At 28.5% G+C, this 25,591-nt stretch overlaps 2 protein-coding genes across 2 annotated transcripts; one reads left to right on the top strand and one right to left on the bottom strand.

Moving 5' to 3' along the window:
* Positions 1 to 422: 422 nt before the first annotated feature.
* Positions 423 to 15,832, bottom strand: LOC107167106 (uncharacterized). The gene is made up of 6 exons (XM_089223791.1): positions 15,301 to 15,832; positions 8,664 to 8,756; positions 5,197 to 5,344; positions 2,647 to 2,777; positions 1,805 to 1,951; positions 423 to 1,424 (listed from the first exon to the last, which is right to left on the bottom strand). The coding sequence occupies exons 1-6, from the start codon at positions 15,377 to 15,379 to the stop codon at positions 1,273 to 1,275; spliced, it is 750 nt and encodes a 249-aa protein (XP_089079917.1). The 5' UTR covers positions 15,380 to 15,832; the 3' UTR covers positions 423 to 1,272.
* Positions 15,833 to 23,436: 7,604 nt separating this feature from the next.
* On the top strand, positions 23,437 to 25,591 carry LOC149057224 (uncharacterized). The gene is made up of 2 exons (XM_089224554.1): positions 23,437 to 25,328; positions 25,388 to 25,591. The coding sequence occupies exons 1-2, from the start codon at positions 23,856 to 23,858 to the stop codon at positions 25,406 to 25,408; spliced, it is 1,494 nt and encodes a 497-aa protein (XP_089080680.1). The 5' UTR covers positions 23,437 to 23,855; the 3' UTR covers positions 25,409 to 25,591.

Below are 25,591 nucleotides of genomic sequence, written 5' to 3'. Positions count from 1 at the left end.
AGTACGTTATATACAAGATGATTCGTCAAGCATGACGCATGTTCGCCTTAATTTCTTCCTTTAATAATAGATTTATTCAGATAATGATTTTCGGAACTTTTAAATATACTTGAAAGTTGAAGACCATATTTTCAAATTCTCGGGATTTTTTTTTACTTTTAAGAAGTGAGACCTGTGGACTATGGTGATGTAATCTACTGTTTGTATCGTTTGTTATTTTACAAATGAAAGCCCTTTTTAGGACTGTAAATTGTTTAGTGGATATTTTTTTTTGAACATTTCGATGTACCTTTTTCTAAATTATATAAATTGTATTATAAATAAGTGCATAATTGAAGAAAAAAAAGGGGGCAGTTTACTTGATGAATCATCCTATGTACCAAAATACACTACAAAATAAAACTAAAGTAAAACAATTCGTGAAATATGTAGGTAATATATGAATCTTATAATAACATACAAATTATTACAAAAACATAATATTTAAATATTTGTTTATGAATATACTAAAATTTTGGATCTAACTATAGGTTTGAAAAAGATATTCAAATGACATATAGTTTTATAAATCTGCCTTAACACATAAGTTGTTAACAATTACTGCATATAAATATAATAGAAACTGAATTAATATTTAAAAAAATATAACTATTTCATACTATTAGCATTCGACAGTGGCAGGTACAAATCACATTTTTTGTAAGTCTTATTTCTTATCGAAATCATTTAAACCACATAATTCAAAACAATCATTTACCTATCATATTAAGTATATATGATAGATTTTGTCAAAAATATAATAACAAGAGTGGTGAATTTAAATAAAATAATTATCATGGTGCATATAATGTTTTATAGTGATTAGAAAAATATATAATATAGAGCCAAGTCTAAAAATGCACATAATAGCCATAATATTATGCATACACTATGGTGCATTTGATTTTAAGTTAACAAAAAAATCATTAATATACCAATGTATCAATAAAAGCTATTAATATTAATAGCTGAGATAATTTAAAATAAATTGTACTTTTGATGGCACTGTGGCACGGGAAATTCGGTATACACAAGCCTAAAAGTTTTTTTTACGACATAATATTATATATTACAATATTAATGTAGGTGTATCAGTTAAAAAAAAAAAATAATACAAATTTTATATATTAACAAAATTAGTCTAAAAATTACCTTAAAACTACGAAAAAGTGAAACAATTAATCTCTAGACGTGAAATAGTTTTTTTTTTTTACATTTTATTATAATAGTCATTTAGTTGCTAAAGAACGTATCTGCCGGGACGTGAGTCAGTAATTGATTGACTATCCTCTTGAAAATTGCTGCCAATTTAGTTCGGAGTTGAGGCATCATTACTTGTAATACTTCCTGGCCGTTTTCACGCAAAAATAAGTTTGTTGCTTCAACTAAAAATGTAATCAGAGTTTTATTTAATAAAATCTTCTTTTAACAATAAATAGTATTTAATAATTTTTATTAACATATCTTAAAATGAAACGAGTTATAAATTACAGCATATAAGCATGTTATAATATATTTCATGCCTCTTATTAATCGAAACAGCTGATTCACTTAGCTTATTTTTTATTTAATTGAATTAAATATGTTTATATTTGTGTGCTTTGTTTATATTGGTTTATTTATCTGGTTAAAATAATCTATTAAATAAATAAATACTTAAATTTTAATGCAAATACAAGCTTTTTATGTATCCTTAGTTTATAAGTTATAACTAAATACACTTTTTCTTTACTTCTAGGAAGGTATCTTTATTATTTTCACTCACCAATTATCCTATTGTTGTTGACTTTGCTGACAACCATGTACGCTTTTTTTATGACTAAATCAACTTCCAAGAAGTCCAAGTTGTAATATTTTTCGGTATCTTTATAATAACTAGATACAATTCCTTTTGCTGTAGCAGTGACATCACCTGAAATAATTTCGATTATTATAGCTATTTGAATAATAATGGTAAGAAGATTTAATAAAAACAAATTAATATGCAGATATTACCTACGCAAATTAAAATATAAAAAGTGTTTTTATGAATTAAATGTATAATATACTGTCGTATAAAAGATCTATTTTTTTTTCATTTTTTTCTTTAGTTGCTATAATAAATGGTTTTGAAATCTTTTTGAAAATATTACAAATAATTACGTGAATACAGAAGTAAAATTAAATCAATAACAAGCTATATTAATATTTACAAAATTATCTTCTATAAGATTAAATTAAAGATTGATCCTTGATCCTCATAGCCCATTAATATTATAATAAAATATGCCAATCATGGTATATTAAAGATATACATATATATATATATATATATATTAACATTGTAAATTTGTTTAAACTAACATTTGTTTGTAAAATTCATTTAGATACTTAAATGTAAATTAAATCGTATAAATATGTTTTACAATTGCGAATTAATGAATATCCAAAATATAGGTATGTACATGACTCTTAAGTCTTTGCCAAGTACAGTAATAGGTAACCAATTATTTTATGTATTTATGTAATTCAAATATAAATATTTGGTTATTTTTATATATTATAGAAAAACATACGGATCTCTCACTAAAATTGTTTAGGTAGGTACGTATAGTAAAATATACAAACCTAAATCTGCGTGGAATGATCCATTTCCATTAGCAGGCAGCACTAATAACACTCCCGTACTGGCATATTTGGCGTCCATCGTCATTTTTGGAATTCTGACTTTACCCTCAAATGGTGCATTCGGGCGCAATCTAAATTAAAATAATAAATGCAATAAAAAAAATTATAATTAATATAGTTTTAGACACTTTTAGTTAATTAATAATGTATAGTAACAAATATAATTTGTTTAACTTAAAATCACAAATATCAAACTACTAAAATATCATATCTTATCAGTAAAGTCACGACGATAGTGTGTAATAATAGAGTCATCTAAATGATTAGTCAGAACTTGAAATATAATACTTATTAGTTTTATTGAAATTATTTTATTTTATTTTATGATTTGTATATATTTAAATTAAAACATAATATTATTATATGAATTTCACGCAGAATAAAATAGAAATATTATAGAAATATTTCATCAAATTAGTCGTTGATTATACCACATGTCCACATTCAATTGTTGGTTTATTGAACCATTATTTGTGCGCCTACTAAATCGTAAAAACATTTGCTGGTCTACCATAGCGTGGCAGTAGTGAAATTGCATATACATCACGCCTTCATTATATTATTATATACTGCAAAGTTTATTTTAAAATCAAATTAAATACATACTTTAAATGCAATAGTATCAATGTAATAATTTAAAATCGAAAAAAACGTGAGAATTAATTAATTGTTCTTTCGTTAATTGTTTTGGTAGCAAAATTTCAATGCATATAATGATATTATATTTATATACTTGTGGATATGTATATTTAAAAATGATATACGTAAATGACCTTGTAAAACGTAATGTTGTAAAAATTTAATTTTTTCGATGAAGTCAATGAGTAATTAAAAATGAAAGTCATATAACTGAATGAAACTTATTACTGTTTATTTATATAAAAGCGTATATTACGTACACCCGATTTTATCAGGGAATAAATTAACAAACTTGGGCTGTGCTATTTGGTTTAAGTCTATGTATATCAGTTTACAGGTTATGTCCATGTAGGTTTACTCGCTTAATGAAGAAATCCAACTGAGGTAGTCGATCGAACGGTAGATGATGGTGTATTTCGATTTAATTGTAATTATATGAGTAAATTGATATGAATGTATCTCCGACCGGAAAATAAACAGCAAATGTAAACAACACCAATTTTAATTAGGTCAAATAAATGGTTAAAATCTTTTTTAAATCTCGCCGTAAGAATTGGAAGATGGTAACACGGATATGATGCTCCTAGAGACAGGTATTTTATCTATAAAACAATGCTTAAACCCTGTCCAGAAGTGTGTTCTGCAGTAAATTAAAAAAAAACTACACAATGATTGGATATGTCATATGTGGATCCACAGCCAACCCGTGACAAAATTTTCCATATCAGTCTTACGGGATGAATTTCCAAGACTCCTTCTTTGTTTTTATCTAATTTATACAAGGAATCTTTGAACAAAATTTTAAGTTCCTAGATCTAATCTACTGTGATTTAATATGTTAATAAGGCGATTTCTTCTTTCATAATATAATATCAATTTCAGTTTTTAATGTATATTATGTGCTTAAATTGAACCAAGTTATAAAAACTATAAACTAATCATCTGAATTTACAATATCAATTACTAATTTACAGCCAATTAGTTGCTTATTATTTTTATAAATAATATATAAATTAATGTATATAGTTTCAAAATTATAGCAACAGAACAACACTAGTGCTAGTAAGTAATAAAAACCATGGTTGAAATTTTTAAAAATTTAAAATAATATAACAATTACACTGCAGTTATGAACAGGTTGATGTAAAGATCAAGCAAACGAGAATGACTGTTGAAATAAAATACTATTATACTACATAAAAACTATTGTTCAAAAATATCATCGAACTTCATTTTTTTTTTTTCATATTATTTAATTGTCCAATTGTTAAACTTTGATAATAAATGAACTAAAATCATGGTCAAATAAAATCAAAAAAAATCCAGTAAATCGCTTTGCTACTTACAGACTATTATACAGACTTTGGGTAGGCATTGAGAACTAATAAAGTAATGAGTGGGTTAATTTTTAGTTCAATGATAAATCGTTTCACAAAAAAAAAAAGTACTAATTAGAGACAGTGTGATAGCCTCTATATTTAAAGACGTTTTAATACATATTATTTGCAAGTTAGGCTGAACCAGTATTTTTTGATTGAAAAAAATATTGTTGATCGTGATTTTTGCCGCACTACGTCTTTTTCTATATTTTTCCAACTTTATAAGGATACTTTATTTTAATTATACACTCGGGGCCACACAATGAGGACAGCGGGTAAGAATTACCCATGGTACTCAGACCTGGACTTTCGAGGGACCCGGTGTTTGTACAAATAATTACTTCAATATATATTAGAAAAATGTTTCAACATTAATTGTTATTTAAAAGTGATCCGGACTTAGTTCTGTACCAGGGCGAAAAATATGATGTAGGGAGCCTACATAGCCTAACACTGCAATAGTTCAACTTACAACACTTTTTGAATGGAAAAATTGCTGGCTCCAAACAAATCAATATCTCTCAAAGTGATTTTGTAGCCATTAGATCCACCAGTAATTGCTAAACTCAACGAATCCATCCTGAAAGGTTCCACGGGTGGCAATTCGATTTCATTGATTCCTACAAACAATAGACAAAATATGTTATATTCGATTCAATCTAATTAATAATTAGGTAACTAAATTAAATCTCCGTTTTTAATGTTCCTATGTATAAATAATAAATATATATTATATATTTTTTTATTAGATTTTATAGCTAATTATTATAGCTTAATACTTAAGGCATATTGCATATACATAAATTGTACATTATAGGTACATATACATAATAATGTCTTAAACTTAGGTCATAATCATATTTAATTGTATAACCTTTATTAAAAATATTATTATTAACTACATTATAATAGTTATTCGTTAATTATAATATTATGTTTTAAAATCATATGAATCATAATATGTTTCTGAACTTCCACATAATATTAATACTTAACACATATCTTCGTGTTAGCCTTCGGTAAACCTCCGTCCCTCCGTGACTACATAACGTATTTTTTAAAAGGAAAAATTAGTTAAGCTTTCCATTGTACAGTATATATCGAGTGCACCTAGGGCCATTGAGTAGGTAGGTCACTTTCAATAGATGCGTCAAATTTAAGTTCAATGATACAATATTATTGTGTAGGTACGAAAACGATTCTGAGCAGAAAAGCGGAGTCTGTTAACATAAAATATTACTACCTAGTACCAATTTACATATTTTTATGATATATTATATAAATTTCTGTTATAATAATTTTTTTTTAATATTAATTAAACGGTAAGTTAAATTAATTTTAGCCAAAATTATTACTTTTATTAAATTACCAATATTAAATTTTTAATTATTCTAATAGGTAGCTAATTATCATATATATAATAATATATAATATAATAATATAATATAATATAATATAATATAATAATATAATATAATATAATATAATATAATATAATATAATAGTATAATAATATATCATTAATTATTGTTATTGGCTTTTGAGTCAATGACAACTTACCGTTATAAAAAAATCGATTTTGTTGAGTAAAATACTTATTTTGATTTTTAAACATTTTTATTTGTTTATTTTTTTTGTTTTTTTCTATTATTTAGAAAATTACTAGGAATTTTTACTTTAGATAGTTTTCCTATCACAAAAGACATCGAAGTTGAAAAGCTTAGCATTTTTACTGCTCCAAAACATGATGACGGTCACAAAAACAAAAAATGTAATCAAATAGTTTTAAAAAAATACACGCCATCATTGTAAAATAAATACATTCATCGTTCCACTCAGAATCTAAAAAAAAAAAAACAATAATATAATGTTGTTCTTATTGCTTTAGTGTTTATAACTAGTGGGTATTTTATCCAGTCATTGGGAATGTTATGTCAACTGAGACGCAAGAACGATTTCCGCTTATTTATGTTTATAGTTTTGAAATGAAAATCACTGTTGTTATTTATATTCGTTTCTTACTTGCGTGTGTGATTTGGTTTTAATATAAACAATTAATTTCTATGGTTGATAAGGACGAGCAATATTGTTTCCTTGGTAACGGAAAAGCTCGCAATTAATTATATGTATTTATCAGATAGTTACGTGCTGTTATTAAAATTTCAGAAGGAAAATAAACGTTGTTTTTCAAAAATTATAGTAATATAATAATAATAATTTGATAACAACTCCCAGAGCGCAGTACCGCTACGGCGGCAGTAATTGTTGTAGTCAGACGTGACATTGACCGCATTTCTCGCGTTATGTCATAATGATTGGTATGATCGAACCAAGTGTGGATGACCCGTATCGTCTCCAGGGCCCAATACGGCGGCCAATTTAATTAAATCCATAATAAAAATAATTATGAGATATAGGTACATTATAATATAGTAATCACAGTACAAACAATACGCGTACAATTAATGTATTACCGAGTGTCGTCAACGCAATATTATAATGTTGTACCGTCATCCCCCAACCGGGCATGGTAGAAACCTACGGGTGCCCAATCCAAAATTCTGCCGAAAATTCTTACCACACACGTGTATCAAACCCGGTGCAAACCATTTGCGCCCATCACACCTTTTTAATAACCCACTTGCGCCCGAAATCATAACCCATTTGCGCACGAAATATTTTTAATGAAAATGTGTTAAACCCGTGCGACGTTGCAAAACTGTATTCTGGAATACCAAGCAATACTGCTTATTACCTTATGAAATTAAAACTATTGTACATATTATTTTTCCCGTTTTAACTATTTTTAATTTTCATGTTACACTCTTATCGATATTATCGAATATCAGTCCATTTTATCTTAATTGGACTTCATCATGACGATTTGAATTAATTAAGTGTTGTTTAACTTAGAATTCCTAAATTTAATGTTAGTTATTGTTATATTGACTAATTTTTTTTAAACCCAAAATGTTGAAGAAATTACAAAATTTGAATTATATTATTAAAGACGATTATATAATAATTATTAAAGTACTCATAATTTTTTAAGTAATATAGTTTAAATTTTAAAACTACACAATTATTAGATTATAATGTAATCTACTAGGTAATCTAATTAATTTAAGTATTTATCAAGATAAAGAATATAATCTATAATAATATGAATCACAACGGCAAAGTTGCATACGAAATGGGCGCATATGGGCTATAAATCGGCAGGTAGTACCTTATCTTTCGGGCGCATCTGACTATATCCCTCGGGGCGCAAATGTACTATTCTGGGGCGCAAATAGGCTGTAGCCATCAAACCAACCCAAAATAAAATCCATAGTACCCTCTCCACACCCAATGGCTTAATGGCCTTATCGTGGGTTGATTAATAAAAAATTAAAATTAAATTATAATGTTGTGTGATTTAACACACGTGTAATTTGTGTATTGGAGTATATCGTGAAAACGTAGGTATAAACAGAGGTGGATCTAGGAAATTTTTTATGGTGGGTGCTAGTTTGTGCGTAATGGTCCTAAGGTACTTATTAGTTATTGTGGAAAAAAATTAATAGTTTGAAGCTTAAGCGGCTAAAAAAATCAGTCTTGCGATGAGCGTTTATTTTGGAAGTATTAAATAAAGTGTTCGACTTATAATTTTTGATTAAGACACAAATTGTATCAAAAAATTAAATAATAATTTTATATTGTAACTGTTTATATACCTATCATTTATACTTTATTTAAATCGTGTAAAACCAGTGTACCTACCTCAAAATTACTACCTTACTGCCTCCGGCCGTACCAAAAATTATACCTGATTTTCAATAATAATAATAAATTAATAATACGCGGAACAGTGGGTGCTTCAGTACCCCCAAATACCTTCCCCCCTAAATTTGACCCTGGATATAATATAGTACAGACATTTCAGATATTGTCACTTACCTTCTCTCAAGTACGGTCTTAAATGATTGATTTCCGCTGCGAGACATTCATTGAGCTTTGGGTCGTTTCTTATGCATTGTTTTATGTAGGGCGCTGTAAAACATTATAAACACGTTTAAATATTTTTTAAACCGATTTTTATGATCGTTAACATCGTCTTATAAACTACTCTAATATTTTATAATAATCAACGATTGTATATAGAAGTAGGTATAAGGTATGCGCATTATAATATGATACCCATCGTGCCCCTCGACCATAATGACTGTAACACGACTTACAATAACAAAGGAGAACAATATGTTGTTGTGACATCAACATCAACATTTTGAAACGAGAGACGCCCGAGTAATAACTAATAACTAATGATTATTATTTATTTTTGCGTTAAATTTTTCAGACATTTGCTACTTTTTATGTTTTATACCCATCCGCATAACAAAGTAACACAGAATTAAGCACGGAAAACCCGTATTCGCATTTAATTTATTTTTAATTTCACTTTTTACGATATTGCAAATTTATTCACAATGTTAAATAGGTCGTATATAGTGAGCGTGTAAAAGAATTTTTTAATAACTACTTTATATATTATATTTATATAAACTATGAATCAATAATAACATAGGTCCCGTACTCTACGGGCCGTACATTTATAGTAATAGAAAATAATACATTCACCGAGTACCTATATGACTTGGATAACATTATCTGCAAAACGGACAATGACATCAAACAGGAATAAAATGTTACAAGTTACAACCAAACGTGCTTTTTACAAAAAACTCGTATTTATTTAATTGTACAGAATTCAAAAACGATCAAAAATAGTAAATTGGATAAGCTTTAAGACATAACTCATGCTCACAGGGGAAACAAAAAACTTCAAAGCACTTGGACCAAACTTACAAGATGTAAAAAACTTAATTTTGTTCTTAAAAAAAAACAGGATTGTACAATTTAATTCAATGTAGAAAATGTATACTTAAAATACTAAAAATGTAACAAAAAAAAAATGTCATTTACTAATGGCTTAGATGTCGATGCACTTTGATCAATGAAAAAAAAAAAAAACTTCAACTCGAATCCAAAATAATAAAATAAATATTAATATTTTGATAGGAAATTAATACATTGTTATTTCTTATAACTTATGAGATAAAACGTTTAAAGTTTTTTTTATTCTTAGGTAAGTACCTATTTCTGATCAAGGTAATAAAAAAAAGCTACATAAACAATAATATAAGCATGGTCAAGATTCAAGATCAATATATAATATATAATACATCAATAATACACATTATATTTCATGTATAGTAATTAGAGAAGAAATTTAAAACTGATCTTATGATATCAGTAGATCATTAGCAATAAATTACAAATTGTTTTATTTTAAATAAAAATATATTATAGGTGTTATTTTTTAATTTTTATGAATATTATTAAAGGTAACGATTTCCAAGAGAATTTGGTATGAATGATATCTACTAATATTGTTTCTTTTTTTTAGTATTTAAACAAATAAGCTTCGGCGCCTATGGCCATTGCATACAAGGAGTGTAAGGTTTTTAAGGATACAGTATTTACATATTATATAAACACTAATATTATTTGTATAACAAATTAAATTGTATTTTTACTTATAAAATATATATTTAAATTTATTATAATAAGTAACGACACTTTAATGTGGAATTATAAATAATGAATTTTTATCTTACTCCTCCTTTTATTACAACATATTATTATAAAGATTTAGAGACTAATAAAATATTTTTAAAAATGTAATAATTGAGATTAAGCATAAGATAACTATTGTCTATTATAATACATGCATAATAAACCAAACTATCTGAATTTGATTGGTTGAATAATATCATAATACTAAAGTAAATTTTAAACAACCTTGTCCTTTATTATTACATCTATATGACGTATGAATGGTATTGTGTTGTCTGAATTGTAATATATTGTAAGGAATTTCGAGTTTAAATGTAAAATTTGCATTGTGCCAACTATCAAGTATATCATTGAAATACACAATAAGATGTTTATTTTTTTAATCGTTCAAGGATTAATTTTAAAAAACCAATACCTAATAATATTGTTTTCAAAAACAAAAAAACGATTTAATAACATATATTATGTAGGTTCTGAAGGAGAAAATAAATAGTTTTTCAGTGCAAACCAACGATTACAACTAAACCAATTTGTAATTTGTTCATGTTCATGTTCGATTGATTATAATATTCTCGTACTTGGGAAATATAATTTGAAATGAATAAAATGAAACGTGGTCGTCATCATAATATTGGGCTGTAATATTATAGACATAAGTACCGTCTATTACACGACATCCGTGGCGCTGGGAGTTTTGGACGGAGGATGAAAGTTTTAATGAGAAAATAATAGTTTTGAAAAAGTACATACGAACTGCGAAGAGCGACACATCTTATGATTATTATATTATTATTCTCATAGTTATACATAAACACTGACGGCCTTCACATTGCGTGCGTGCACGTCATAGTAGTTTTCGATATCCCGTGACATACGTGCACATCATTGTTGTAAGTACACCACCGCCGATACAATAATATTATTATCATCGGAGTGCATGCGATATTGCATAAAACGTCAACGCGTAGTATGATAATATAATATATTATACTTAGGTACCTACATTATAAACATACCGTACATTAATTGTGCACGACGAGTTTCTTCACCAAACGTCTTTTTTTTTCTGGTTTCACAAGTTTTACGATAATATTATTTCCCCCATCGTTACGCGGACAGGAATACTTCGGGATAATATTATTATATATCACACTATACCTATATACTATACCGAGTGGTAAGTGTATTAAGTACAGAGTGTACATTCGCCAAGTAGGTACAGTCCAAATGCTATCCTTTTACTATATCTAATAGGTTAGGTACTCGTATTCGAATTTTTCGGATTTTTTTTTATATCAAATGCTTGGGTTTTTCATGCGTCATCGTGATACATATTGAATATAATAAAGTATGTAGTATTTGCTATCTAGTCTAATCTATAGACAGACGTCTATACTTCTTGGGAATTAATGATTACCTACACATGACCAATTTTTATAAATTTATTGTAAAATGATTTTGATTTGACAAGCGATAATTACCAGGTAGCTTATAAATTCTCTTAATATTCTTCCATATTATACTATACTAGACCATCAATTATATCATATCATAGTTTATTATTTATCGTTATAATAAATTAAGTGTAAAGTATAAAAAAAACTCGGAAACTTTTATTGTATGAATTTCGGTTTAGTTTCGTGGATATTTTCAAAATATTAACAGTAAAAAAGCGTAGTATTTAAATAAGTATATATATATATATATATATATACATGATAATAATTAATTAGTATCGTCTTGCAATAAAATTATTAGAAAATTGTATGGTCTTTGAGTATAGGTAACTATAATTAAAAGAATTCAAAAAATCAGAATTTAGATAAATGTATGGCAAAATGAACGTGACGAGTAGTGAACCACCTTGTATGCATGTTAATACGATATCCGTTACCAGCTGCATCTTCGGCGGGATCAAAAATCATTAGATACAAATAATTGTCGAACTGGCGCAGTGGAGTAATAATGTCGCAGCGTACCTACGATATGACCTGCCCATAATATAATATAGCGTGACGGTATTCAAAACAATAATAATAATGATAATAATAATATAATCCATTTGAAAACGTTGTTGTCGTGATTAGGGGCTATTGGCCAACTTCGGGTCGAGCACCGGGTCGTTGGCTGCATGCATCTAGGCGAGTCTCGGCAATGATGCAACGCCGACTGGGTCTGTACCGACGACGGCAGTACCGGTCCTCCGCGGCAATTCAATCAGGTCGATTCGAACACGCGACCGGTTCCACATTCGATCCATTTATTATTTATTATTTTTTCACCGATGGGATATTATGGAAAACGTTGTGAAACAGAATTGAAAAACTAAACGTGAAAAACGATCATGGCGCATAATACAGACGTAGATTGGGCATAGACTCTCAAATGGTCTCTACATAGGAGGAAGTTTACTGTGTGATTTCTATCTGATTATAAAGTGCAATACTGCACCTAATGGTCACAAAAAAAAAAAAAACTAGGAAAACGATATTATGCATCATAGGTATATTCCTATAGGTATTTCCATAATATATGTGTTGAACACATATACACATATTTACTATGGTTTATGAATTACGGTAAATGTAAAAAGTTGCACCTTATTCATAAAATGTGCAACTGATATTATATAGCCTATAGTTGCGCTGTTACGGTCTTATATAATACTTTAGTCGTACCAATAACGACCTAATTAATTACACTGAACTTTAGCGTTTATATATATTACTACGGTTTTACATAAAACTGTTTACAAAACATGTTACAAAATATTTTATAATTGATATGTATGGTATGTATTATGGAATATTATTAATATTATACTATTATAGTACATATACATAAACCAATACACATATGTATATAACGTTGATGCAACACGTTTTTATCGGTCATCTGTGAAGTCGTCGTAAGATCGTAATATTATACTATCAATTGCGACTCGCGGCTAATCCTGCACGGGAGTTATTACCCTCTGTACGCAAAGATTGTGAATCGTAATACTATGAAACTATGTACAAAAAAGTATAAATTAAACCAAGATAAATATAGTAAATACTATATATACACACGCCATATACAGTGAAATACGATTGAAAAATCGGAAATTTAATATTTTATCAAATATTTACACATAAATAGGTAGCATGAATTGAGATAAATACCTATCTGCAACTAACACGCCGTATTATTATACAAAAATGTAGGTGCACTGCTGTGTACACATTTGAAAACTATACAAAATACGATATAAAAAATACCTATACAGTCGTCCTAACACAACATTTTTAATGTGTTATTTGGTGTAGGTATTTATAATTATTATTAATGCGCAGATTGGTAAACGTCTAAAAAATTGTGGCTTTAATAATTGATAATAATTGCACATGTCACGCATAACAATTTTCGGACACGTGATGATAATAATAACGAATTTCGATTAAAACTTATTCTTTCTCTTTAAATTTTAATAATCGTAATAATTAATACGGATCGTGTGTAATGTTGTGGCTAATCTTTAAGAACTATTATTACCTACTGCAGCTTGCAAACTGCAGATTGTACCTAGGGACTGTAATATTGTTTGTACAGCTTTGAAACCGTACGAAACTTTGAAAAATATAGTACTAAACCAAGATAAATAGTATATACAAGACATTCGGTAAAAAAAAAAAAAACTATTTAATAATGCATAATAATGATAGCATTATATTGTCATATCAATCCATGACAAATAACCCGTAAGGCCGTATAATACGCTAACGTGCACAGATATGCTTTAGTTTTGGAATACAGTCAATAAAGAAAAATATCTATACCCTGTAGTAACATAGAATTTTGTGGTGTCGGAGTTATATTTAACACGCAGAATGCAGTTAATCTAAAATAAGGAATTTTAATTTGTAATAATAATTTGCGCATTGCAACGATCTATACAACACGTAGGTAATAATATTAACGAATAATGGTTTTTTTACTATAATTTAATTTTAATTTTATACCGATAATCTTAGAAATGGAAATCACATAGTTCATGTATAATATTTTATACAATTTTCTATTGTTTAAATTATACGTACAATATACTTGTTAATAATTAACTTTAACACATTCTGCAACACGACGTGTTTACGCGTTTTAGGAAGATTCTAGGATTGTGCCACTGACGCGTTTACGCTTTAGTTTCTAATACATTTCGACGTCGTCTAACATTTTTTTTATCTAATTCAATGTCTTTTTCACTCCTTTTATATTATCTAAAATCAAAGGTGGCCATAGAGAACAAACATAGAAAACTAGTTTGTTGGTTTTTTTAAATCGGTCGGCGACGTTACTCAAACAATTTAGAAATGACAACATGTGTAAACGCGTTGAACGTGTTAAGTATTGATTAGTTTATTATGTTTACACTTTACACATTGCATGGAGTACACTCTACAAACACCAGCAATTTGTCTACTTTAAAGATTGAACAGTATCTGGTTTACAGGGGTATAATAAATACATAATATTATATAATGTTTTAATTTATGACGTGTAATACTATTATAGTCAATCAAAACTGTGTGTTTAGGACTTGTTACCAATCTGGCGTGGTTTGAACAAATCGAAAAATATAATACATTTTCAAAATCGTATACAACAACCCATGCTGATAAATGGTTAAAAACTGAAAAGTGCAATAAATACATTTTCAATCATATCTGCGAGTGACGTTTGTACCACATTTTACACTCATGGGTGATGTGTTGACGCTATGTAACGAGCAAATATAATAATATGACCCACTTGTCGTCGTCGTTTTTCCACTCTCACTGATCCGTCAGCGTGCAGTCGACAAAAACAGGTTTTTGTGCAGAAAAGTAAAAACAACGCGCCCCTTAGATCACGATAGAGAATCACTTTTGCAAACCAAAATACAATTTAAAAACAAAATGTGTACTAATATTAGACTTACGTATGACTTTTGATTTTTCCGCCTGGACGTACACCATGGCGACGGCCACGACGAAAATTGTCCGCAAGTAGTCGATCATAATTGAGCAGTAATCGACACAGGTATAGGTGGTACACGACTGAGGGATTTAGATGTATGGTTTTTCGGGTAGAATTTTTGGTTTATGAAAGAATCAAAATCAATCGTTTCGAGAAAAAAAACCCTCAAAACCCGCGAAATTCGAAATGCACAAACGGTGCGTGATGTAATAATAGAAAACGAAAATGATGGCGACGACAGTGATACACGATAATAATATTATTATTACAATTTGCGTAAATAATAATATTCTAAGGTTATCGAATACCTAACAACGTTAATCGGCGCGAACGACAATAGCTAGGTTATAACAATAATAATAATAATATATTTTTATTTTATTGTATGCGCGTATGTTTTAACTGAATATTATACTATAATGACATAATATATGGACTACTTGTGGCTGGCTAGCTGGCTGGCGTTGTGACGTTCGCAGACTCAGCTGGGACAGTGGCTTAGGAACGGCTTTATTCGGTCGTCGTGCTCCCAGAAGATCCCTACCATTGACAGCGCCGCAAAACCCTACTCGTCTGCCGGCTGGCGCTCTACGCGGTTATAGCTAGGTTAGTGCCATAGTGGTGCAGCTCATTATTTATTATTATTTTTTGATTCTTTTTTCTCCGGTTGTGAAATAATATCAAAACATACACCTGACGCCAATGTATATTATACTATATATATATACATCATTATTAATAGGACAGCACACTGCTTTCTCGCCTAGCGATATTTATCTCGTCTGCTGCATCGAAACGTTTAATTTTTTTTTTCATATATTTCTTTCTTTCTTTCACGACGACGTCTGTTATGTGGAAACGGGTAGTGCGTAAACGTGCGGGTAAGCGGCCAAAGTTCAAAATTCTTTACCAAACACTTGAAAGACTACCGATATGTAATATACGCACGGTCGATAAGTCATAATATGACACACACACGACTGCAGACCTGGAGGCGGCAAGACTACCGCGCGTATTATGCATAATATTATCGATATTAAATAACGCGGTTCGTAAGACTCGTAAAATTGTATAATATACGGTTTAATGCACCTGTATGATCAAATTAGGTATAATATGTATTATTATTCCACGTGGTTCCAACAGGAAAAATATGTCGCGAGTTTGTCGTCCACGAATTCCACCGTTGCCGTTCGGTAAATTTTACCACTGTATCCGGTTGTATATTATAATATTATTGAAATAAGTATACGCTTCCGAGAAACTACGACATCTTTATATATACACTTGCATAATGGTTCTCGCATTAATGAAGCAATAAATTTGATTATAAACATTATTGTTGAAAAATATAATATAATAAAATAAATGAAGTAGGAAGGTAAATTTTAATAAAATGTATGCTTATTGTTTATATATAGTGTTAGTGCTACATTTAAAAATAACAATAATAATTTTCATGTAAGTATTCTAATCGTCGAACTTCACATCATGATAAAAATAATATATTATAATAGTTCATAGATTTTACCCTATCGTAAATATAATAAGTCAATTAGTAAATAAAAATGTCTAAAAAATAACGAATACACAAGAACTATAATTATAGTTTTTGTGATGTTTTGCACTGTGAAAAAAGTTACCTATGTCGTTGATTCTAAACAAAAAAAAAACGAATAATATATTATGTTAGATTTGAAGTCAGTTAGATATCATTATTGTCAGACTATATTTCTAAAGACATTTTTGTATGTATTTATTAATAATCATTTTAGTATGGTATTACGATATTGATTGGACATACTTTTTCCAACTATAAATAGCATACATTATATAATAATAATAATATTAGTTTCTACAGTGTACCTGTGTACGTATCAAATATGGTTCATCAAATAAATAGCTTGAAATTGGTTCAAGCATTATGAAAATTTTATTGTTTATTGTGAATAATAATATCTGTGATGATGAAAGTCCCTACGAAAGTTTGAGTAGTACCTATATATTTTTTATTACAACATTTATGATTTAAATATCCAATTTAGTTATAAAAACTTATAACTTTAAATTGTATATCATATATTGTTATTGCAATTTCCTATTTCTATTTTTTCGTCAATAGCGATCGACTTACAGTATAACGGTGTGAATAGGTTAAATTCGTAATATAAGTAGTCAATAGCTTGAAATCAATCTAAATATATTGGAAATGTTAAAAAAAAATTGATATTTTAGGTGTTTGAAAGTATGACTTATGAGGAATTTTGAATTGAAAATAAAAATTAAATATTATCTTAGGAATAAAAATTGTAACACCTTATTTATTTTTAACTAACATGGGAACAAAATAATTTTAGTGATTCATTAAGAAATCACGATAATTCCCACATTTATAGGCAAACAACACGTCAAAGACCAGTAAATAACTCTGACATAACGTAATTTTCCGTAGCATACAATCACAAATTTATTGCATAAAACCATAAGCCATAAACGTTTATACTAAATTCATATTATTTAATATTTTTAAACAAGTACTCAGTTGTACAACACTACAACTATAGTGTAATTATAAAAAGTTAATAATTATACTAATATTATAATATACATTTGCATCATCGCCATCATATACATATAGTAATATACGCGTTTGGTATTTTAATAGTGTAATATTTGTAACTCTGTTTAATATTAAATATTGTATTATAATATTGTTTTATAATGCATCACGATTACAATGGATGACACTGTTATTGTAATATATACCAACATATTTAGTTATTTATTTTATTATATCATATATATATAATATTATAATGAGATGCGTGACTATACTTAGGTATATGAGAGTAAAAAAAAACGTAAATAGTGTACAGATATTGAGCTTGTCGCTATGTCAATTGCGTTTTAATAAAATAAAATGTATTATTATTTATGAAATTGTCTCGCGCAATAAAATAGGTCTGCGGTAATTTGTTGCGTTGCGTAGCGCTCCGCCGGCCCGGAGGCGCTGCAGATCGACGCCGATCGCGGTACGTATATAATATAATAATATATTATATCTTTTATCGTTTTGAAAACAACCTCTCATTCACGTGGCGCTTCCAATGACGTTGACGATGCGGTCGTAATACTCGCAATAGTATTATTATTTTATAGTTTTATACCTACTTGTCGTCTATAACACCGCCAGCGAGAAACTTGTACGCCAAGTGTCCGAACGCTTGTCCTAGAATACCAAATAGGTAACGTGACCAATAACAGATAGATGGTATATTTTGTGTCAACTTTAGCGATTGTAATTTTCACCACCTAAATATAGGTATAAATACACATCTAGTCCGCACCAAAATATAAAAAAAATCATGTAATTTTGCATTTTACGCCTGCACTCATCGAAAACTATTATCAGTATTATGACTTTGGCAATTTACGCCACCGATCAAGGTTAGATCAAGGGAGATCGACTAATCACCCCCCTCATATCCACCACTGATGTTGAACAACCAATTTTCCATTATATTTTTATATAGGCATACCAACGAATTTTTGGATTGATTTAGAGTGTCGTATAATAATTACGAATTATTAATTTTTATTAATAATTATTAACGTCGACATTTCTTATAGAATTTTACTAGTATAGAAGTATTGGCAATAGTTTATTATATTGGAATCTTTGTAGTTAGAAGAGAGTAAGTGACATTTTGGCCAATACAAAACCTTGTACCTATAAAAATACAATCATTAGTAGAAAACTAGAAACAACAATGTTAAGTTACTTATAAGTTATAACTTAGGTAGAATATATTCTTCAATATTAGTATATGTATAGTTATAACTGTTATAAAAGTCTTATACGTTACGAAAGATAATATTATGTTTTAGACTATTTCTATAGTTAAATAATCATAATATTATATCATGGGAGTTAATTTCACTGGCACTTCCAGTTTCCACCTTAAATTGTTTATAAGTCGGATACGACGATGGAATAAAGAAGATCAATCGAAAGCCCCGAGTTCAGTTCCAAAATGCGGAAGTGGAGGTGCCAAGTAAATGCATCTATATTATGGTGATAGTTATAATGATACAAATACCTGAAAATGTGGCTGTTAGTGTCCATTATTACAATAATATCTAACAAAATGTTGGATGGTATACAATAAACCTTGATCCAATTTTGGACGCGGCCAGAGTGTACGATAATACGCGATTCACCCCTATTGAAACAAGATACGAACCATCACGCGTTTTGTTCCTTCCGCAGTTCCGTCTTCGTAGTTCATCGTATTCTCTATTACTCTTGTGATGGTACCTATCTGTTTTCGTACTTCGTGCTGTATTTTATTTCTTTTTCGTATGACTACTGCAATCAAAGCTGGCGCATAATTTATAAATCATTACCAATAATAACAAAATATTTTATGAAGTTGTCTAACATTTGAAACTTAAGCCCAAATAGTATATACGTAGGTATATCTACTTAATCATAATTATCTAAAATTAGTTTTCAGAGAGCTTTTAACATATATTTTTGTGAAATTTCACTAGAACTTAGAAATTAGATGATTAATTAATTTAAGTATAAATGTCTTTATTATTTCACTGTAATTCAAAAAATTATTCGTGGTGAATTAAAAACTATAAATTTTACTATATATATACCTACGCAATTACATTTAAAAAATATTTAAATTAACTATAAGCTATTACCTAAATATCACGAATCTATTCAATCAGTTCTACGACAAGGTAGAATATATAGATAATAATAAAATATTTAACTACATTATCAATACAATGTTTTCAACAAAAATTAAATCAACCTACCGTAATACTATAATATTATTGTAAAATAAGTTATAATTTAACATTTTTAACCTTTTACATTTGACATTTTTTCGTCTTAAATAAATTATATAATTTAAAAATTAAAAATTCTATTATTACCTATTTATTATTATAATGATATTTGTCTATCAAATATTTTTTTATTTTTTCATTTTTTTTATTTATTTAGAAGAATATATTTACAATCTATTTTTACAATAATCAGTAAGTATGATGACAAAATTGTATTTATCAAATATTTTATGGTAGAAATAATAAGTGTGCGGTTTTAATCTATCAAATGAATGCAGTAATAACCTAGGTACTAAAAGAGTGCGGGTTTTCCCTGCATTTTACCGAAAGTGTGCGGTTTCAAGAGTCAATGATTAATTTGATATTATAATTGATATTAATAATTTGACATCATAGACTGACGGATCGTCTCTGTTCAGTTCACTATCAAAATTCAAATAATGCATCTAATGCATCCAATTATTATTACATATTATGTTATATATAGTGACCCGATATTTAATGTAACTACACCAAAGCGATACCCTCTTGCAAATATTTTATTTTATTTTACCTTATGTAGCTACATTTTTAATTTTTAATCATTTTCTTGAAATATATTAATTAAAATGAACTGGGATTGATGACTTATTAAAAATATATAATATAAATAAATTTAACAATTATTATTAATTATTTTATAGTGCCTCAAATTAGGTATTAAATTTTTGCTTTCAGTGTAAATTACATACTTCAATACGACAATACATGAAACACCCAAATAATTTTCTAATATTTCATTGTAATAGTATGTATATCAATATCATAAACAGGTTACGGAGCACCGAGATTTTCCGCTTTCTTATTTGTCTAAGGATGAACATCGACAGCAGACTAACTGAAAAGTGACCACCCAACACTAATATGATGTGAACGATGCGTATTTTATAATTTAAAATATAGTAATATTACACGACGTCGTCTAGTTGTACCGCGTCTAAAAGTTGAGCTCGGCCCAACTTTGGACATTTCCGGATAAAAATCATAGTTATATCAGTGCCGGATAGACAAAGTATCGGCCCACATATTGTGCACATGCCCATTTTTTTAATCATTTTTTTATTATTATAATATGATTTAACTATAATAAAAATAATGACACCGTAAGTCGTTAAAATAAGTGCTAGTGTTCATTACCAAGACGCAAAATACTATCGTCTGGTGGTTGGGGTTTCCATCAAAATCTGCGTGTTGCGATAATTTCAATAATATAATATAATAATACTTACGTATAACACGCAGTTTATACGATCCCGACGACGCGAAGGGGAGAAAGATATTTTCGAGATTCCTTGTTTATTTATATTTTTTTTTTTTTATAGTTTTTTTGTTCGCATTTTTAAGAATTCTATTACGATAAATAATAATTAAGTATATCGTGTCGGTGTATAATGCGACTTTTATCAAACAAGGCGGCTTCTATAAAATATGAATAAGACGATTATACCTAAACACCCTCGGGGTACCGGCTAATATAATATAAATATGATATATATTGTATACATTTATTTTTAAGATTGCCCAATGCGTAACTATATGTGTAAAAACGATGTCCCAATAATTGAAAATTATTCCCAAACATTTATTTTATTTTGATTGTGTCATATTTTTATACACATGCCATTGCGGTGTAGGTACATATATATAATATGTATCATGGCCGAAATATCGCGTCTCCGTGGTAAAAGTTAATTTAGTGCGGCTATTAATTTAGACGGTCCATTAGACGTACGCATCATGTGAATATTATATATATGTGTGTGGTTATCTAGATGCCTGGTAGCGAGCGAATGTAAACATATATGTAAGTATCATAATATTGCATTTCGATCGAACAGGATTTCGTGAAATCCGTGTGGCTGCGTAGTGCGTACTTATTGCGTCTGCAGTGTAAATATTGTACTCAAGTCTCCGCACGCGTTGCGTCGAGACGCGTCTCTAGTAATTAAAGCCCGATATCGTGGATTTTTGTAACGCAACTTTTGTCGTAATATTATTAGGATTATTTCCATGTGATAACGCCAAACATCGCTACAACATAATTTATTATCATACACGTAAAAGGTGCTAACTATAGCGCACCACTATCCGCACAACACTCAACGCGTCGTTAAACCTATTTCGGATCGTAATGATCAAACAGGTTTCCAAAAGTTATTATGCCTATTTACTATTTATCATTTCAAACTGAAATACTATTTCAATTCAAAACTAATAATTAGGTACATATTATTATTATTATTATTATTATTATTATTATGAAATTCCCATTCCCATAGTAATAGATTAAAGAAACCTTTTATAGCCAAGAATGTCTCTTGTCTTGTACCTACTTATTTTTGGTAAAAATAAAAAATCACGGACCACGTATTAAAAAGAGTAACATCGTCTCATAACTCGTAATTTCACGATTCAAGGTAATCTTCTATATATTCAAAACAATTAAGTCAAAAATACTTTTCAAATATTTGTTTTCCTTAATGGATATTCAAATATATATGATAACTGACAGCCATATAAATTATGAACAATCACATCAATCAACATCAAACTCCATGAATTTTTTTTCTGTACATAGTTTTCAAATATTATTCATCACTTTTTAAGTGCGTTTAATCATACGCACGATTTGCCACATAACATACATTCTTAACATTTTAATTAGGTATACCTGCAATTACAAATTTTTTTTTAATTATTTAAATAGTTATTAGTGTATTGAGATATTATTATAGTAAATATTATACGATAATATTTATTAAATTTTTTATTTTTTTTTTCTATTTGAATTTCTAAATAATTTCACATAGAATTAATTTAATGAATCTCCTGAATCTGCTGGATCCTAATTCTCTTGCCTCTCCGTTTGTCTTTTGTCGAACACCAGAAACAGAATTTTTATACAACTTGCCATTTTACGGCTTGGAAACAAATTTTAATATCATTAATAACATACACTAGAAAAAAAAAATATGACTAAAAGGCCAATTTGATTTTGTTCATACTTTTAATATTTATTAATATTCTGTCAATGCTTAATGGTCACCTATTAAAATTAAAATTAATCTCGTGATTTGACGAATATAGTACATATACTATATACTATATACTCATAAGTAGGGACCGGATTTATATGCAAATGCATATATGTATTGGAATAAGCTTTTCGAAATTTGATGAAAATTTTCCCCGATTTCGATCACTCTTATTAAAATAACACCAATTTTATTTTGCATATTTTGCATATTTCAACGTTTTTACCTATTAAATACATATTGCATGCATATTTGTAGTTTTAAAGTGCATATTATTATTTATAACACATATATTCGTTTTTCGTCGTATTTTCACGTTTACAGACACATAAAATCGATAAAATTGACATCGGTCGTTATTTCCAAAGATAAGATTACATACTTCATATAGTCATATACTCTTATGCAGCATATATATATATATATATAAATATAGATAAATTCGTTGCTCATATAATAGAATTTAAGTGTTAGACGGTCAGTTTTCGATGTCAGTCCGTGTCTTGCGTTTGATGTTTAAAATTGTGCCCGAGTGCGTCTAGTGAGTTTAGATATAATTTTAATTCGGAACTTTGAAATGCCTAAAGTAAAAACTCCAATTAGGAGTCGTTTACAGACATACGTAAACGATCATAAAGATATTTTTAAAACCGATGGTTCAATTTTGTATTGCAATATTTGTGAAATTCCAGTTAATGCGACTACAAAGTTTTTGGTAGACCAACATTTATCACGTGATAAACACAAGAACAATTTAAAACTCAAAGAAACACATTCAATAAATAAAAAACAAACTTTTATTTCTAATATGAACATGGATAACTTTAATGAAGATATTTGCCAAGCTTTTATTTCTGCAAATATTCCTTTATTTAAATTACAAAATCCATCTCTTCGCGCTTTCTTAGAAAAATATACTAAACGACACATACCAGATGAGTCGACCTTACGAAAAAATTATGTGAAAAAATGCTACTCTGAAACTATAAACAACATAAGAAGTTCAATTGGGGATCATAATATCTGGATTTCAATCGACGAAACTACCGATTGTGAGGGACGATATGTAGCGAATGTAATTGTCGGTACATTAGAAATAGATCGACCAAGTCAAACATTTTTACTTCATTCCGAGGCTTTGGAAAAAACAAACCATAGCACAATTGCTCAACTTTTCGATCGGGCGCTATCAATTTTATGGCCTACTGGTATTCGGCACAATAAGGTATTGCTATTTTTAAGTGACGCTGCACCCTATATGATTAAATCAGGTAAATCTATTAAATCATTTTATCCAAAAGTCGTTCATATTACATGTGTAGCACATGGATTACACAGGGTTGCCGAAGAAATAAGAAATCAATTCCCTCAAATTGATGAACTTATTTCTAACGTCAAAAAAGTTTTTTTAAAAGCTCCATCGCGTACGATACTTTTCCGAAATATGGCCCCTAATCTCGCACTTCCACCACAACCTATATTAACGCGTTGGGGTACATGGCTAAACGCTGCTTTTTATTATTGTGACAACTTGGAAATTATTAAAGAAATAATTCTTCAATTAAACAGTGAAGACTCTATTTCAATTAAAAAATCGCAAGATTTGATAAAAGATCCTAATTTGAAAACTAATTTAATTTACATTAAATCAAATTTTGAAATAATTCCGAGCACGATAAAAATGTTAGAATCAAAAGATTACTTGTTATCAGAGGCCATGATCAAAATTAAAAATGCAAAAACCACATTAAAATTATCAAAAAACAAAATTGGTGGTATTATAAATGCCAAACTTACAACTGTATTAAAAAAAAACCCTGGATATAAAATAATGAAGACAATTTCTAAGATTTTGGAAGGAGAAATAGACGGAAACTATGAACTACCTGAAGATTTAAATGCAAGTGATATTGCATGTATGAAGTACGCTCCTATAAATACTGCTGAGGTCGAGCGAAGTTTTTCAATGTATAAAAATGTACTTACAGATAATCGGAGGAATTTAACGTTTGAACACATTAAGGAACTTCTGATCATCCAATGCAATAAGGTAATATATGAATTCAATTTTTGTTTCAGTTTTTATTAATGTGAGCTAATACTTTATAGATTGAAGATACAGAATGTTGAATGGCGACGAAGACGAAAAAATACTTTAAAAGCTTTTTTATACTTTTTTAATACCATATTAATTAATAAATATTGTTACATAATTTTACATAATACATTTACATATTTTTACATAGTTTTAAACAAAATTTTAAGTGCATATTTAAATACATATTTAGAAATAAATACATATTTTATAACATA

Source organism: Diuraphis noxia, unplaced genomic scaffold (assembly GCF_037042655.1).
Source record: "Diuraphis noxia isolate RWA-SAM2 unplaced genomic scaffold, SU_Dnox_SAM2 contig0003, whole genome shotgun sequence".
NCBI classification, from domain to species: domain Eukaryota; kingdom Metazoa; phylum Arthropoda; class Insecta; order Hemiptera; family Aphididae; genus Diuraphis; species Diuraphis noxia.
The sequence above is the reverse complement of the archived record's forward strand: the minus strand, read 5'-3'. Positions and strand labels throughout refer to the sequence as shown.